This window comes from Styela clava, chromosome 5 (assembly GCF_964204865.1).
Source record: "Styela clava chromosome 5, kaStyClav1.hap1.2, whole genome shotgun sequence".
In the NCBI taxonomy this organism is placed as follows: domain Eukaryota; kingdom Metazoa; phylum Chordata; class Ascidiacea; order Stolidobranchia; family Styelidae; genus Styela; species Styela clava.
In genome coordinates, this window is record NC_135254.1 from 5,514,330 (window position 1) to 5,530,682 (window position 16,353).

The 16,353-nt window shown below is 37.5% G+C and overlaps 1 protein-coding gene across 2 annotated transcripts; it reads right to left on the reverse strand.

The window, feature by feature from the left end:
- Positions 1 to 12,837: 12,837 nt before the first annotated feature.
- Positions 12,838 to 15,562, reverse strand: LOC120344833 (uncharacterized). 2 transcript variants are annotated; one of them, XM_078112515.1, is made up of 5 exons: positions 14,909 to 15,562; positions 14,499 to 14,658; positions 13,902 to 13,975; positions 13,621 to 13,716; positions 12,838 to 13,136 (listed from the first exon to the last, which is right to left on the reverse strand). In XM_078112515.1, the coding sequence occupies exons 1-5, from the start codon at positions 15,036 to 15,038 to the stop codon at positions 12,997 to 12,999; spliced, it is 600 nt and encodes a 199-aa protein (XP_077968641.1). In that variant the 5' UTR covers positions 15,039 to 15,562; the 3' UTR covers positions 12,838 to 12,996. The 2 variants fall into 2 exon arrangements, with proteins under 2 accessions (XP_077968641.1, XP_077968639.1); XM_078112513.1 differs by having other exon boundaries at positions 13,621 to 13,719.
- Between the last annotated feature and the right edge of the window lie 791 nt (positions 15,563 to 16,353).

Consider the following 16,353-nt stretch of genomic DNA (forward strand, 5'->3'; position numbering starts at 1 on the left):
GTTTTCGTGTCCCACGGGAAATACAAATGTGTGCTGCCACATCCCATCCTATAGGACGTTTCCCATGGGAATCCCATTAACCCCTTCCAATGGACAAGCCTGGTGATTACTAATTTTCTGACATATGGGCAGCATTTTTTGCAAATAAATTTTAGGCTGTTTGCAAAAACCCATTGAACAGAAATTATATTATTTGGCCATTACATTATTATTTAGTTATCAGGCGAAGCCAGCCTCGGCTAATGGATTCTTCATTCGAATTTTAGTTTTCCATGCAGCCAATTTTGTTAGCATATATACCCGACCAAAAAAAAGGAAAGTTAGTTAACAATTTAGACTAGCCAAGCAAGCACATTATTCAACTTTAACTCTGGTTATTTTCATGACGAATCAATATCAACCAAATGCGATTTTTGTTCGGGTTCGCACAAATGCGACGCGGGTCACAGATAATCAAGCGGTGGGCCACATGTGTCCACCGGGCCCAGGTTTGGACCACCATGCTCTCGGGCCAAGCTAAGCTATCCCATTTGTAAGGCCCTTTTTAAAAATGACATCCCAAACTCCACGAATTGCTAATAAATTGCTAATAAAACAAAATTGATTATTCTTTAATTTTTTTTAATCAACGGGCCCACAATTCGACAATAGTGAAAAAGTACAATAATTCTCAGATTCGTTGTTCTTCTTTTGTATAGTGTAGCTGTATGCCGGATATGTTCTTATATTTTTAGGAAATAAAGGCATGATATGGTAGAACTGTTCATTATTTATCGCTCAAATAGTGTCAAATTATCATTTTGGGGGGGGGGGGGGGGGTAGAGTTTTTTAATTTAAACAAATCAATTTATAAAGCTTATTTAATCATTTAACCCATAAACTGAAAATATTTGCGAGAATTATTATTCTAATTAAAACGAACAAATTCAAGATACATATAGGATCTAACCGGCGAGGTCCTGAAGCAAGCTTTTAAAACATAAAAGCAGTTTAAAACGAATGATAATTCAAAATAATCGAGCTCTAAGGCAGCGTGGTCCAAACCCAGGCCCGCGGGCCACATGTGGCCCGCAGCGTCATTTTCTGTGACCCGCATTGCCTTTGCTGAAGGCTAATCAAAAAATCGAATTGGGTGTTGTTTCGTCATAAAAATAGTCAGAAAATCTTTTCGACATCTTGTTACATCACTAATGTCAGTAAATTGACTAGTGTTACGGCTAGCCGAAGCAACTAGCAAAGTTGAATAGTGTGCTTGGGTAGTCAAAATTGTTCACTGACTATATATCTTTTTGGATTGGAATATATTTCAACAGTTTACTAAATAACTAACTGAATATTAATGTTATGGCCTGAGAATATAATTCCGTCCGGTGATGTTTTGAAACCAGCCTATACAGCAGGGGTTGGGAACCTTTTTGGTCAAGAGAGCCCTAAAATATACATATTTTCAATTGCATTTCCGTGCGAGCCATATAACATTTCTTCACTTAATCAGGCCTGAAACGTTTACTCAAAAGTCAACACATTCCATGTCAATATACATTCAATGTGACTTCTGATGCTGCATGTTGTCGCTGCGGGCCTTGAACGGTTGCTCACATGCAGCCCAAGTTGAAATCTACGATACTCATCACCCTTTTTCGTTTAGGCATCTCCGTGGTATTTTAAAACTCTATCGCTTTGTGATGTCACAATTTATGTTCTAGAATCCCCATGTTTTGTCACAATGGCCGTCTGGTAATTCTCTTACATAACATAGATATGCGCTGGGCCCGCGTTGTCAAACGTATTGGGAATTTTTTGCCAAATTTGGCCATAAAATAGTTTGGAGTCTAGTAACAATAGTAAGCTTAATCTTAGAATAATAGATTTTTCTGGGAGCCATATGCCGTCACCAAAAGAGCCATATATGGCTCGCGAGCCATGGGTTCCCGACCCCTGCAATACAGTATTACAAAAAATGCGTCTAATATGTCAGAAAAATTAATAATTACTCTCATGTACCTTACATTTAATAATCAATCAATCTTCAGTTATGAAAAATATAATCTAAAACGACATTTTGCTATCATGGGAGCAATGAGCATCTCCCAATTTAAAGGATTTCAAGGGAGTGTTTGTTGTGCATTGCATTTTTTACCTATTTCTGACGCGATTGTGGCCCGCGAACAATGCAAAAATAATTTTGTGGCCCGCGAAGGCGACAACCTTGGACCACCCTGCCCCAAGGCCTACCTAAGGGACCCACTCGGCCTACCTTGACTCCAGCTAAATTTGGCAACCGGTGAGTGGTAACACTGTGTAGCAAAATGAAAATTAATCTTTGTGTCTAGTTTTTTCCTAGATTTCCTGTTAGCCTTTGATATTTAGATTACATTGATTGTACATTGAGAGAATTCCATCAATTTTAATTAAATTTTTTTTTCGTGAAAATGGGGGAGATTTCCACGAAATCGGAGTTTCGCGATATAAAACATCGAAAATTTTCAATAAACATATAACATACCCTGGTGCTATTTTGTATTTTTGATATTTATGAAATGTGTTCCTTGTATTCTATATGTAAAAAATATTGGATGAGTTAATAATACAAACTGATTCTTAAGATTAATCAAAAAAGGATATTTTTAATATGAATTTCCAACCACAATGTTGAATCGGTATTTATATAAATTAACGTTATTTTCCTTCAGTTTCGGGGCGTAACTAATAAGAAAATAGTAATCAGAAGCCAGAACATTGTATTTTACCCAGTATCAGCAGTTTTGGTCATAGTGGTCGTATGTAGGCACATTACAGTATGATGCTTTTTTTATTTCACAAAAAATAAACTTTAAAATCGGGTTTATTGTTAATCACCTGCTAATATTTGATTTTTTCCAGATTTTGTTGGCAGAAATCTTGCCCCAGGCCGGCCGTCACACTCTCGTTCACATGGCCAACGTTGTCCTTGAAAAGATAGATTCGATGCTTCAAAGTCGCTCTTGGACCTCGACGTCGGTAGCGATTGTGAATACTGGAGCGACCGTGTTCATCTCTCTGATGTTGGGCTGAAGCTCTATATGAAAAATTTGGAGCGTGTAGTATCAAATATAATGGAAAAGGGTTCCAATGAAAAGAAAAAGGTTATTACATTTGGTACTTTTACTTCAGATTCACAGGGAGCGATAGATGAAAGGACCAACAAGGAAACACTTAAGAGAAAAAGAAGACAACGGAAAACAAGAAATCTCCGAATCGGGTAACTTCTATAATTAACGATTTCGCGGCGTCAGAAGAGAAATTTGCAGACCGCGACCAATAAGAAGAAGAACACAAGCATCAGCAATAAGACTGGATCACCAAAGGCACAAGTAACTATATCTGGTGCAAATTTATACGGATTAGTTTTTCAGGAAGTAAAGATCTCGCGCAAACTCGAAGAAATTGGATGCGAAAAGACAACACACAAAGTCATGCGGACAAAGAAGAAAGGCGTGGAATGCGAGAAGAAATTGTTGCCGAAGGGTAAGACAGCTAGGCGTAGAAATAATAGTTTTTCGTCTATAGAAAGCAAACCTTCTATCGCTACCGTAATCGTGACTCGTAGAAGAAATCAAGAGGTAGGAAAGGGAATATGATGGAAGACATGACTGCGAAACAACAAGCAAAATGCGACAGAAAGACAATATCGGGATCACAGGTAATCTCTCATGTCAAAGGTCAGACTTCGAGTAACACCATTTCTCGTTCAGGTCCCCTCATTTCAACTGCGAAGACCACAATCTCAGCAAATAGACGAGACGACGAACAACAGACCTTAGACTGTAAAAACTATCCTGACTTTGTGCACGTAAAGGCATCATTTTATTCCGGTAAAATAATCTCAACTATTCAATATATTTATTTAACGCTTTGAACTCTGAATCCCCAGAACGACGCTAATCCCTCACCCTGACCTCTCACGGCGTCGCGTCGATGCGTTAAAAGTTTGTAATACCCCAAATTTTAAATAAATGTAACTTCTAAACCATTAGATATAAGATGGTCTGTAATATGTCATGTAAAAGCTTATCTAGTCTTTTTATTTATAACTGGCATCATTTTTTACGAGATGTTTTAATGAGATGTGTAAGCCTATTTTTAGTCCCATCTACTAATTTTTTGTAGTTTGGTAAGATTTGACACCTTTTTTAGAAAAGTGTCATCAATATATGTAAAATTTTAAAAAGTATACAACATTACTCTTCTGGGGATATACGGATGACTCTTTCAGCTTACGCATAACTCATTTTATTGCAAAATTTGTGCTATCGATACCATGGTTTGTGAACGAAATTGATCAACTATTCAGACGCCATGTTTGCCTAACGCTTTGCGTAAAGTAGGTTGCGCATCTGGTAGTTCACAGCTTGAATTCAGATTGTGCTATCATTGCATCAGTATCATATCCTCGGCCGCAGATAAAAACTTTATATTCAGACGAATCTTGATCGAACATAGATAACAATTGTTAGAAATATAAAGGCCATTTTATATATGTTTATTAATTGAATATGGGACGCAAATGAATGGCCAAAGTGAAATATTTGATTCTCATGCGTTTATGAGGTTCCGCGGGAAACATCAAGCCTAATTCTTCACCGTTGGATATCATGAATATTGAAAAAAAAAACTGATAATGGGAACGTGGAAGACATGGCAACACCGATAGCTCATCCGGTCAGTTTTATACATTTTGCGGCCTCATTCGATTTTCGAAATTACTGCATATGCGCTACATTCTTGTTATTGCTATATTTACTATGGATTTTGAACGAATCCTTTTTCTCGATAAAATATTGGATAGTATTCATTCATCGGAAGATACATGCAATACCACTGCATATTGTGTTTTAGTCGAACAGATTTTAAGGCTGGATGTAAATTCCCCGTGTATCGTTTACAAGTCGTTGGTCGCTTCACGAGTACGAACTTACGTGAATGACGTTACGAGCTTACGTGAAAGACGTTACGAGCTTGCGGGAAAAAGTGTTTTTTGTATGGAACGTAACGTGCTACTTGACGACGTAATTGCGTAACGGCGTGAATGTGTTATTTACGTTGTCTTTACGTTATAATTTTAGGTATAAATACTACGGGAGGCTCTTGGCTAGTCTTCGAACTGATATTAGGACTAAAATAAGGAAAATTGGAAAAAAATAATCGCCTAACCTGTTACCCATGTTACGTTCCGATGTCCGCCATCTTGGTTCGCATACTTCGGGAGCACCCTGCTTCGCTTGGTGTGAATATATTTGTAGAATGTGATCTGACGGTACGGTAAACTGTACTGCGAACAGACGTGTCCATATATTTGAGCGTAGCTCTCTTGTTTCACATATAGCCCACCGAGGAGGCGCTCACGTATTGAATTGAATGTCTTCAATTAAATCGACGTGTAATAAATTCTTGTTGCAAGTTCTTATAACCTTGTATTTCTTTCGCGAAAAATATATCATTAACTTATTCTTGCCGTTCAACTTCAATAATAAACTGGTACAGACAGTTGTGTGCAAAACAGATGAAACACATTATTCCATGGGTGTGTAAGTGTAACCTTTAATACTTGGAATTATTCGCACGTACCTGATTAAACTAAATTAAAAACACGATATTTGTGGGCCGCTTTTGTAAATAAGAGCAGTACTTTGAGAAAAGCTTGGAAATCGCCTTCATAGTAAAATTGACAGTTTAGGCACTAAATATGAAGGGGATGACACTGTTCCGATCACAATTATTTTTGTATTTTCAATGTAAAGTCCATTGCTAAGCTATGATATAATTGTTCTTCTATGAATTGTGTATCAACTTTCAATAATATCATATCATATAGGTATCATCAATGATATAATATAACCTGTGGTTGTCGAGTAGGCTGTATTGCACGAAATGTAGATTGCGCAATTCAGTTGACTGTTACAGATACAAAACGAGAGTCTACATCTCCAGGACGAGAGCAGGATGATCAAAGAATTTAACCAGCTGGTCTTCGCCCAATAAATTCAAATTATTAATTATAATTCGTTCCATTTGTACGTTGCCTGCCACAGTGTTGCGTCTCGATTACGTTACAAATACGATATTTTGAAGATAACTGCAAAAAAGAATATATCTAGAACTTGGAAATATCTAGTAATTTAGGTTAAGAATACAATAAGATTCATATTTTAAGTTTTCAGATTCTGGTATCGGGATGAGAGGATATCGCACTCGGCCAATCTCGTATGCAAAAGGAGCTTTTGGAAAGCAGACCGCCTACCTGAGAGCGGAGCTAGATGAAAGAAGAAGACTGCTGCTGTTGTCGGACAGTAATGCTAGGAATCTCGTGCATTCCCGGGTATGTACTTAAAACTATATCTAACTATAAAATCAATGTAATATACAAGAACAGGGCGACGATGTCTAACAAAATTATTGAATTTTGTGACAAAAACTCTTGCATACAAAGTTATACATTTGTAGTGCTATTATGATAATAATTAAAATCGCGCTTCAGTCAAACAACTGCTGTTGCGCTTTCCATGATTAGGTAACCAATGAATCAAGCGATTTTGGTAAAATGGGAGCATGATTGCGTGGTAATTGTGACCTAATATGTAAGAGCTAGGAGTATTTTTACGTTTGTCACAGTGCGGTAATCAATTTGCAGACCTGTGCGCTGCATTATAGTTTACCATAAATATCGATATCTGCATAAACTGAACAAAATAACTCGTCATATTATTACGAATAAATATCATTTAATTTTGTCTAAACACTGATACACGCTTAAACTTGTATTACAGGTAGTCGTTCCCTCCCTATCTTGTCCATTCACATTTTCCGCCATCTGCTTGCCGGGTGCGGATATGTTTGATGGAGCGAGAGAATTGAGGCATTCTACGCCATTCCCTAGCATTACTACCTGGTAGTTGCGCTGGGGACGAACGACGTTGCCAATTGCCACGGGAATTGTTTTTTTTTTCAACTTCCGCAGGGTTGCATGGAACTTCCTAGAAGAGTGTAATAAAGCTTCCGGGTTCCAAGGTAAGTTTAACGACATATTTAGTAGGTCGAGTGCGAGTTTAGTCATATAAGCAGTGTAGGATTTAAACGATGAGAATCCTGCAGGGTGGTCCAAGTTTGTTGACCTCGCGGGCCACACTATTATTTTCGTATTGTTCGCGGGCTACAAATAATATAATAGTGCCAATAATATAAACAGTGCAATACAAAACAAGCACTTTTATTGATTAAAAACATCAATCATTATTTGTCATTTAAACTTCTTAACAGGAACAGAAAAAGTGCCGTAAGGAGTAAATGTATTTTTTGATTATCACCAACATAACTCGCAGACGTAAACAAGCATTCATGTTTACAAAATAACTGCTGATCGATTGATTGCAGAATTTTACCAAATTCGAGATACAGGTGGGTAATTACCAGGCTTCTCCATGAGACATATTTTTCTGTCCCATCCCATGGGATTCCCATTGGAATACAATTCAACAAAAATTGTTAAATTTAGGTTTAGCGTCTATTAAATAGGACTACAGGTACGAAAAGACACTTTGTTATATTCATAACTATTATACATGTGTCCATCAGCCCCCTCGCGAAGTATATTGTTAATGCTGAATATATTTTGCCTTTATAACTAACAAGAGAGCTATGCACAAATGTATGGACACGAAGTCCATAACGAAGTTTTCGTGTCCCACGGGAAATACAAATGTGTGCTACCACATCCCATCCTATAGGACGTTTCCCATGGGAATCCCATTAACCCCTTCCAATGGACAAGCCTGGTGATTACTAATTTTCTGACATATGGGCAGCATTTTTTGCAAATAAATTTTAGGCTGTTTGCAAAAACCCATTGAACAGAAATTATATTATTTGGCCATTACATTATTATTTAGTTATCAGGCGAAGCCAGCCCTTTTTAAAAATGACAACCCAAACTCCACGAATTGCTAATAAATTGCTAATAAAACAATATTGATTATTCTTTAATTTTTTTTAATCAACGGGCCCACAATTCGACAATAGTGAAAAAGTACAATAATTCTCAGATTCGTTGTTCTTCTTTTGTATAGTGTAGCTGTATGCCGGATATGTTCTTATATTTTTAGGAAATAAAGGCATGATATGGTAGAACTGTTCATTATTTATCGCTCAAATAGTGTCAAATTATCATTTTGGGGGGGGGGGGTAGAGTTTTTTAATTTAAACAAATCAATTTATAAAGCTTATTTAATCATTTAACCCATAAACTGAAAATATTTGCGAGAATTATTATTCTAATTAAAACGAACAAATTCAAGATACATATAGGATCTAACCGGCGAGGTCCTGAAGCAAGCTTTTAAAACATAAAAGCAGTTTAAAACGAATGATAATTCAAAATAATCGAGCTCTAAGGCAGCGTGGTCCAAACCCAGGCCCGCGGGCCACATGTGGCCCGCAGCGTCATTTTCTGTGACCCGCATTGCCTTTGCTGAAGGCTAATCAAAAAATCGAATTGGGTGTTGTTTCGTCATAAAAATAATCAGAAAATCTTTTCGACATCTTGTTACATCACTAATGTCAGTAAATTGACTAGTGTTACGGCTAGCCGAAGCAACTAGCAAAGTTGAATAGTGTGCTTGGGTAGTCAAAATTGTTCACTGACTATATATCTTTTTGGATTGGAATATATTTCAACAGTTTACTAAATAACTAACTGAATATTAATGTTATGGCCTGAGAATATAATTCCGTCCGGTGATGTTTTGAAACCAGCCTATACAGCAGGGGTCGGGAACCTTTTTGGTCAAGAGAGCCCTAAAATATACATATTTTCAATTGCATTTCCGTGCGAGCCATATAACATTTCTTCACTTAATCAGGCCTGAAACGTTTACTCAAAAGTCAACACATTCCATGTCAATATACATTCAATGTGACTTCTGATGCTGCATGTTGTCGCTGCGGGCCTTGAACGGTTGCTCACATGCAGCCCAAGTTGAAATCTACGATACTCATCACCCTTTTTCGTTTAGGCATCTCCGTGGTATTTTAAAACTCTATCGCTTTGTGATGTCACAATTTATGTTCTAGAATCCCCATGTTTTGTCACAATGGCCGTCTGGTAATTCTCTTACATAACATAGATATGCGCTGGGCCCGCGTTGTCAAACGTATTGGGAATTTTTTGCCAAATTTGGCCATAAAATAGTTTGGAGTCTAGTAACAATAGTAAGCTTAATCTTAGAATAATAGATTTTTCTGGGAGCCATATGCCGTCACCAAAAGAGCCATATATGGCTCGCGAGCCATGGGTTCCCGACCCCTGCAATACAGTATTACAAAAAATGCGTCTAATATGTCAGAAAAATTAATAATTACTCTCATGTACCTTACATTTAATAATCAATCAATCTTCAGTTATGAAAAATATAATCTAAAACGACATTTTGCTATCATGGGAGCAATGAGCATCTCCCAATTTAAAGGATTTCAAGGGAGTGTTTGTTGTGCATTGCATTTTTTACCTATTTCTGACGCGATTGTGGCCCGCGAACAATGCAAAAATAATTTTGTGGCCCGCGAAGGCGACAACCTTGGACCACCCTGCCCCAAGGCCTACCTAAGGGACCCACTCGGCCTACCTTGACTCCAGCTAAATTTGGCAACCGGTGAGTGGTAACACCGTGTAGCAAAATGAAAATTAATCTTTGTGTCTAGTTTTTTCCTAGATTTCCTGTTAGCCTTTGATATTTAGATTACATTGATTGTACATTGAGAGAATTCCATCAATTTTAATTAAATTTTTTTTTCGTGAAAATGGGGGAGATTTCCACGAAATCGGAGTTTCGCGATATAAAACATCGAAAATTTTCAATAAACATATAACATACCCTGGTGCTATTTTGTATTTTTGATATTTATGAAATGTGTTCCTTGTATTCTATATGTAAAAAATATTGGATGAGTTAATAATACAAACTGATTCTTAAGATTAATCAAAAAAGGATATTTTTAATATGAATTTCCAACCACAATGTTGAATCGGTATTTATATAAATTAACGTTATTTTCCTTCAGTTTCGGGGCGTAACTAATAAGAAAATAGTAATCAGAAGCCAGAACATTGTATTTTACCCAGTATCAGCAGTTTTGGTCATAGTGGTCGTATGTAGGCACATTACAGTATGATGCTTTTTTTATTTCACAAAAAATAAACTTTAAAATCGGGTTTATTGTTAATCACCTGCTAATATTTGATTTTTTCCAGATTTTGTTGGCAAAAATCTTGCCCCAGGCCGGCCGTCACACTCTCGTTCACATGGCCAACGTTGTCCTTGAAAAGATAGATTCGATGCTTCAAAGTCGCTCTTGGACCTCGACGTCGGTAGCGATTGTGAATACTGGAGCGACCGTGTTCATCTCTCTGATGTTGGGCTGAAGCTCTATATGAAAAATTTGGAGCGTGTAGTATCAAATATAATGGAAAAGGGTTCCAATGAAAAGAAAAAGGTTATTACATTTGGTACTTTTACTTCAGATTCACAGGGAGCGATAGATGAAAGGACCAACAAGGAAACACTTAAGAGAAAAAGAAGACAACGGAAAACAAGAAATCTCCGAATCGGGTAACTTCTATAATTAACGATTTCGCGGCGTCAGAAGAGAAATTTGCAGACCGCGACCAATAAGAAGAAGAACACAAGCATCAGCAATAAGACTGGATCACCAAAGGCACAAGTAACTATATCTGGTGCAAATTTATACGGATTAGTTTTTCAGGAAGTAAAGATCTCGCGCAAACTCGAAGAAATTGGATGCGAAAAGACAACACACAAAGTCATGCGGACAAAGAAGAAAGGCGTGGAATGCGAGAAGAAATTGTTGCCGAAGGGTAAGACAGCTAGGCGTAGAAATAATAGTTTTTCGTCTATAGAAAGCAAACCTTCTATCGCTACCGTAAAGGCCGGTATACACGGCAGTAGTAATACTCACCGCACAGCGACTCTCCGCACTGTGCAGTGTGCACGGAACCACAGTTCTGCGCAGTGTACTGTGACGTGAGGTCAGGCGGGAAACGGACTTGTCCTTCGTCTTTTGTATTATTTCTGTTTTGGATATTTTGGGGATCGTTGCAAGATTAATTTTATTAAAATGGGTATCGTATCGCGAAAAAGAATAAGTCGTTTTCGGTCACGGCGCTACAAGCAGTACTTGTACCGACATCAGCTGAAGTTATTGTTTGTGGTTCTCTGTATTAGATTAAAAGAGGATGAGCGCTGTGTCGGCAAGAGATTGTGGATGCACCCAATACTTTGCAGACGAAAGGAACATGGTAATTTTTTTTCACAATACACTAAATGCATACGTCTCAGTCTCACGAAGCCTATACTCACCTTCTTTGCCTGCCTCTAATTTCAGGAGAATACTACAGATTGGTTAGGGAGATGAGAATGGAAAGAGAAGCCTATTTTAAACAGTACTTCCACATGACACCATCTACATTTGACCGTCTTTTGAATATGATAGAGAGCAAGATTGTGAAACAAACTACAAATATGCGTGAACCAATTCCGCCTGAGGAACGACTTGCAGTCACTTTGAGGTATTTTGAAATAGGGTTTTAACCCACAGTATGAGTGAAATCGTGATTGATTGATTAAAATATAAATGAACAGTACCTAACGTTAGTCTACATATGGTAGTTTATAGCTAAATACAACATTATATATTTTTCAGATATTTGGTGACGGGGGATTCATATCAGACCATCGGGTTCTCTTACAGGATTCATAAAACGACCATATCGCGAATTATTCCAGAAACCTGCGCTGCAATATGGGATTCCCTGCAGCCTGTGTTCATGGCAGTCTCAAGTGAAAATCAGTGGAAGATTATTGCAAACGATTTTAAACAATTATGGCAATTTCCAAACTGTGTTGGAAGTATTGATGGGAAACATGTTGTCATACAAGCTCCTGCAAACAGTGGTTCATCATTTTTCAACTATAAAAAAACTTTCAGTCTGGTACTGCTTGCAGTTTCAGACGCAAAGTACAGATTTATTTACGTGGATGTTGGAGCGTATGGACGGCAGAGTGATGGGAATGTTTTTGCTTCATCATCTTTTGGAAAAAAACTCCTGGATGGTTCATAAGACCTGCCAAAAAGCACCATATTGGAAGGGATGATGGAGCCACTACCACACGTTTTTCTTGGTGACGAGGCTTTTCCCTTGAAAACCAATTTGATGCGTCCTTTTCCAGGTACCGGATTATCAAGAAGGTCCCGTATTTTCAACTATCGCCTCTCGAGAGCTCGCAGGGTTGTGGAGAATGCCTTTGGCATTATGGTATCTCGATTCAGAATTTTCCGCAGGCCTATATGCGTATCACCAGCCAGAACAGACCATATCATTAAAGCATGCACAGTCCTTCACAACTTTCTTAGATATGATTCTAATTATTTTGAGGCGGATTTCGTAGATCACGAGGTCAGTGAAGGTGCAGTGCAGTGGAAGGCCGAAGAAAATTCAGCAATGTTAAATATCAGGAAGATTGGAAGGCCGAGTGCGAAGGAGGCAGTAAAAGTTAGAGAACAATTCAGCGAATATTTTGTTAGTGAGAAAGGGGCACTGCCATGGCAGGATAAATATGTGTTCTCGAGTGGTCGAAATGCGATCTAAATGCACTATCCCCCCTATCATTCTTTGGTTTTATTGCTTCGTTTCACCTTTTCTGAATAAAAAAAATTTTGCTTCCGACTTGGTTAGCGGAATCTTTCATCTTGTTTTTATATATGTTGCCGCAGTGGAGATAATAGCAACTACGAGGGTAAATCACCAGACTGGTTGACATTTTAGGTACACTATTGGGTTAGCACTTACAGGGATGTACGAAAGCTACTGAGCAATGATATCTAGTTGGCAAGATTTAAAACAAAAAAAATATTCAGGAAAATTTATATTTAAGTAATATCAATAGTTTATTCAATGGAGTATTTAATTTCATTAATGAGATTCATGACTCCAACTTTGAACCTCCATCTTTTTTCCACACTCATCGTCTTAACCTCGTGAGCCATGCTCAACAAGAAGAGTTCATCAGGATCTTCCTGTATTTTCTCTAAAAACAAGAAACATTTATATATATATATAATTTTGGTTTGATACGTACCAGTAAGTAGATATTTTTTTGAGTGATCTGAAGCATAAATATTTCACCAAAAATTATTTACACAAATGAGAAAGTCAACAATTTAAACTAAAATAATGTAGGTGTCATGGTACTCGTGTAGTACGTGAATCAAGATGCCAGACATCGGAACATAGTATGTGTACCAGGTTAAGGTTCAACCCTAATTTCAGATACAAATACTACAGAAGGCACTTGGCTAGAATTCAAATTCTTAACAGAACTAAAATAAGGGAAATTGGAATAAAATTATGTCCCAACCTGATACACACACTACGTTCAAAGCGTCCGCCATCTTGGTTAACATCGTACGGGAGCGCCAATTATTTTGAAATAGCGACTCAAGATGGTTTCCAGGCATCCAAGTTATGAACCGCGATTCACTTTATAAGAATCACTGCTCGACTTGACTTACCTGATGACTGCTGCCATTTTTCTAACACAGCACTGAGGTCATCCCGGCTGCTTTTACGCTTTTTTGCCACAGGTGGTTGAAATTGGTCTGTTTCATCTGCTAAAAAAAGAATGGCATATTCGATCATATAATAGTATAGAATTCAAAAGCATTTTTTCAGAAAAGCGAATACAACTTATTTATTGCAACAGTGCATGATATTAGGGTATTTCATAATACAGTATTATACGTCTGACAATTAAAATTTATAAAATATTTTAAAATCATATTTTGGTGCTTACCTGATACCGCTTCCAATGTAACATCAACATCACTCGAAGATGGTGTATCCGGCATTGGCAGGTTTGATGTTGTACTGTAAATGTTTGTGCAGAAAGACGTTATCTTGTACTTACATTACAGTGCCTAATTTTGGTCACTTTATACAAAAGAATGTTCTGAGCTACCTAAGTACTGATGCCTAAATTACACAGACATACTGTATAATAAGTTTAGGATTCTGAACATAGCTATGAGAAAGAACACAGATGTTAAATATGTATAAAATGTCCAAATCTATTCAACATCAATTTTGTTCGAAATATGTTCAACTATAATTTTTTACATTTCCTAATTCTTTGCCTCATATTTTTTAATATGAAATCTAATTTGGAAATTGATAAAGATACCATACTCAAAAATAAAATTTTTGTATAAACTTCGAATAGTACATTATTTAGTGTTGGAACCCTGAAAGTTACCTTTATGCATATCCTGGTCAACTACAAAACACGATTCTGGTCTAAACTAACAGCCTTTCCTTGGTAAAAGCTTTATTATCAAAAGATACACTGACAATATGTAGAAAATGCAGGCTCCTTCCTTGTTCAAACACCCACCTCCTCATGGCTGTAAACGGTTCAAGGAACTCTAAGGATCTCATAAGGCTCCACTCAACCCGATGACTTGCCGCCGCACCAGATTTCAATTCTGCCCTTTTCTTCTTTTCCCTCCTATATTTATCTCGAAGGTTTTTCCACTTATTCTCGCATTCTTGCCCTTTACAGAATATGAAGAGGAAACTAGCTAGTTCTTTTAGCAAAACATAGCACTTTCTTTAAAGGCGATTCAACTAAATTAACCAATACCGATACCTCGTAATCTAGTCATCATTTAGCTTATTTACATCGATTAGGCTACTATCATTTTCAGCAGTATAAAACAATTCATTTGCTGCAAAATTGGACTAGTTCCTGACAAGCCATAGGCCAAGTCTAAAAAACTTAAGTACTCTAATCAGACTACTTACATGGCATACCCATCTCTCGAGCTATCTCTGCCCAAGCATTGCCTTTGAAATCCTTTCGGCGGTACGAGTCCTGTGTGGTATTATACAGGCAAGGATATTCCTCAACTAGAGCAATGAGTTTTTCCTCCATATTAAATTAAAACTGACTATCGCACCTATTCAATTGCTGAAAAAAATCCAAATTAGTGAAAGCTCGATGATTTGAATACCGGTAGTCTAACGATATTGTCAGATTGTAGTAAACCATAAGAACACACTACCCAGCACAAAATTAATTACCATGGGCGGATAGGTACCGGTACCGGTACCATGTCCGAACCCGCAGGTACTACTACTATCTGCAGATGATACAAATCGCTCCAGTAATTCTGAACTTCTACACTCTGAAGCCTATAGGCTAGTTATAAAAGCCAACTCGAAAACCAGGAAAATAGTTCAAAACTTTCACTTATCACATGAAAAACAACCAGTTTCCCTTCGGAAACCACCAAGACGAGCGGAGCAAGACTGTCAGTACGGCGAACTGCGTTCAGAAAACGCTACTCGAGCGTTCGCCAACGTAGATAAACTCAGCGCAGACCACCGCAGACGAATAAAATAAAACAAACAAAGAAAATACGGTGCGGTGAGTTTGCACACTGTCGTGTATACCGGCCTTAATCGTGACTCGTGGAAGAAATCAAGAGGTAGGAAAGGGAATATGATGGAAGACATGACTGCGAAACAACAAGCAAAATGCGACAGAAAGACAATATCGGGATCACAGGTAATCTCTCATGTCAAAGGTCAGACTTCGAGTAACACCATTTCTCGTTCAGGTCCCCTCATTTCAACTGCGAAGACCACAATCTCAGCAAATAGACGAGACGACGAACAACAGACCTTAGACTGTAAAAACTATCCTGACTTTGTGCACGTAAAGGCATCATTTTATTCCGGTAAAATAATCTCAACTATTCAATATATTTATTTAACGCTTTGAACTCTGAATCCCCAGAACGACGCTAATCCCTCACCCTGACCTCTCACGGCGTCGCGTCGATGCGTTAAAAGTTTGTAATACCCCAAATTTTAAATAAATGTAACTTCTAAACCATTAGATATAATATGGTCTGTAATATGTCATGTAAAAGCTTATCTAGTCTTTTTATTTATAACTGGCATCATTTTTTACGAGATGTTTTAATGAGATGTGTAAGCCTATTTTTAGTCCCATCTACTAATTTTTTGTAGTTTGGTAAGATTTGACACCTTTTTTAGAAAAGTGTCATCAATATATGTAAAATTTTAAAAAGTATACAACATTACTCTTCTGGGGATATACGGATGACTCTTTCAGCTTACGCATAACTCATTTTATTGCAAAATTTGTGCTATCGATACCATGGTTTGTGAACGAAATTGATCAACTATTCAGACGCCATGTTTGCCTAACGCTTTGCGTA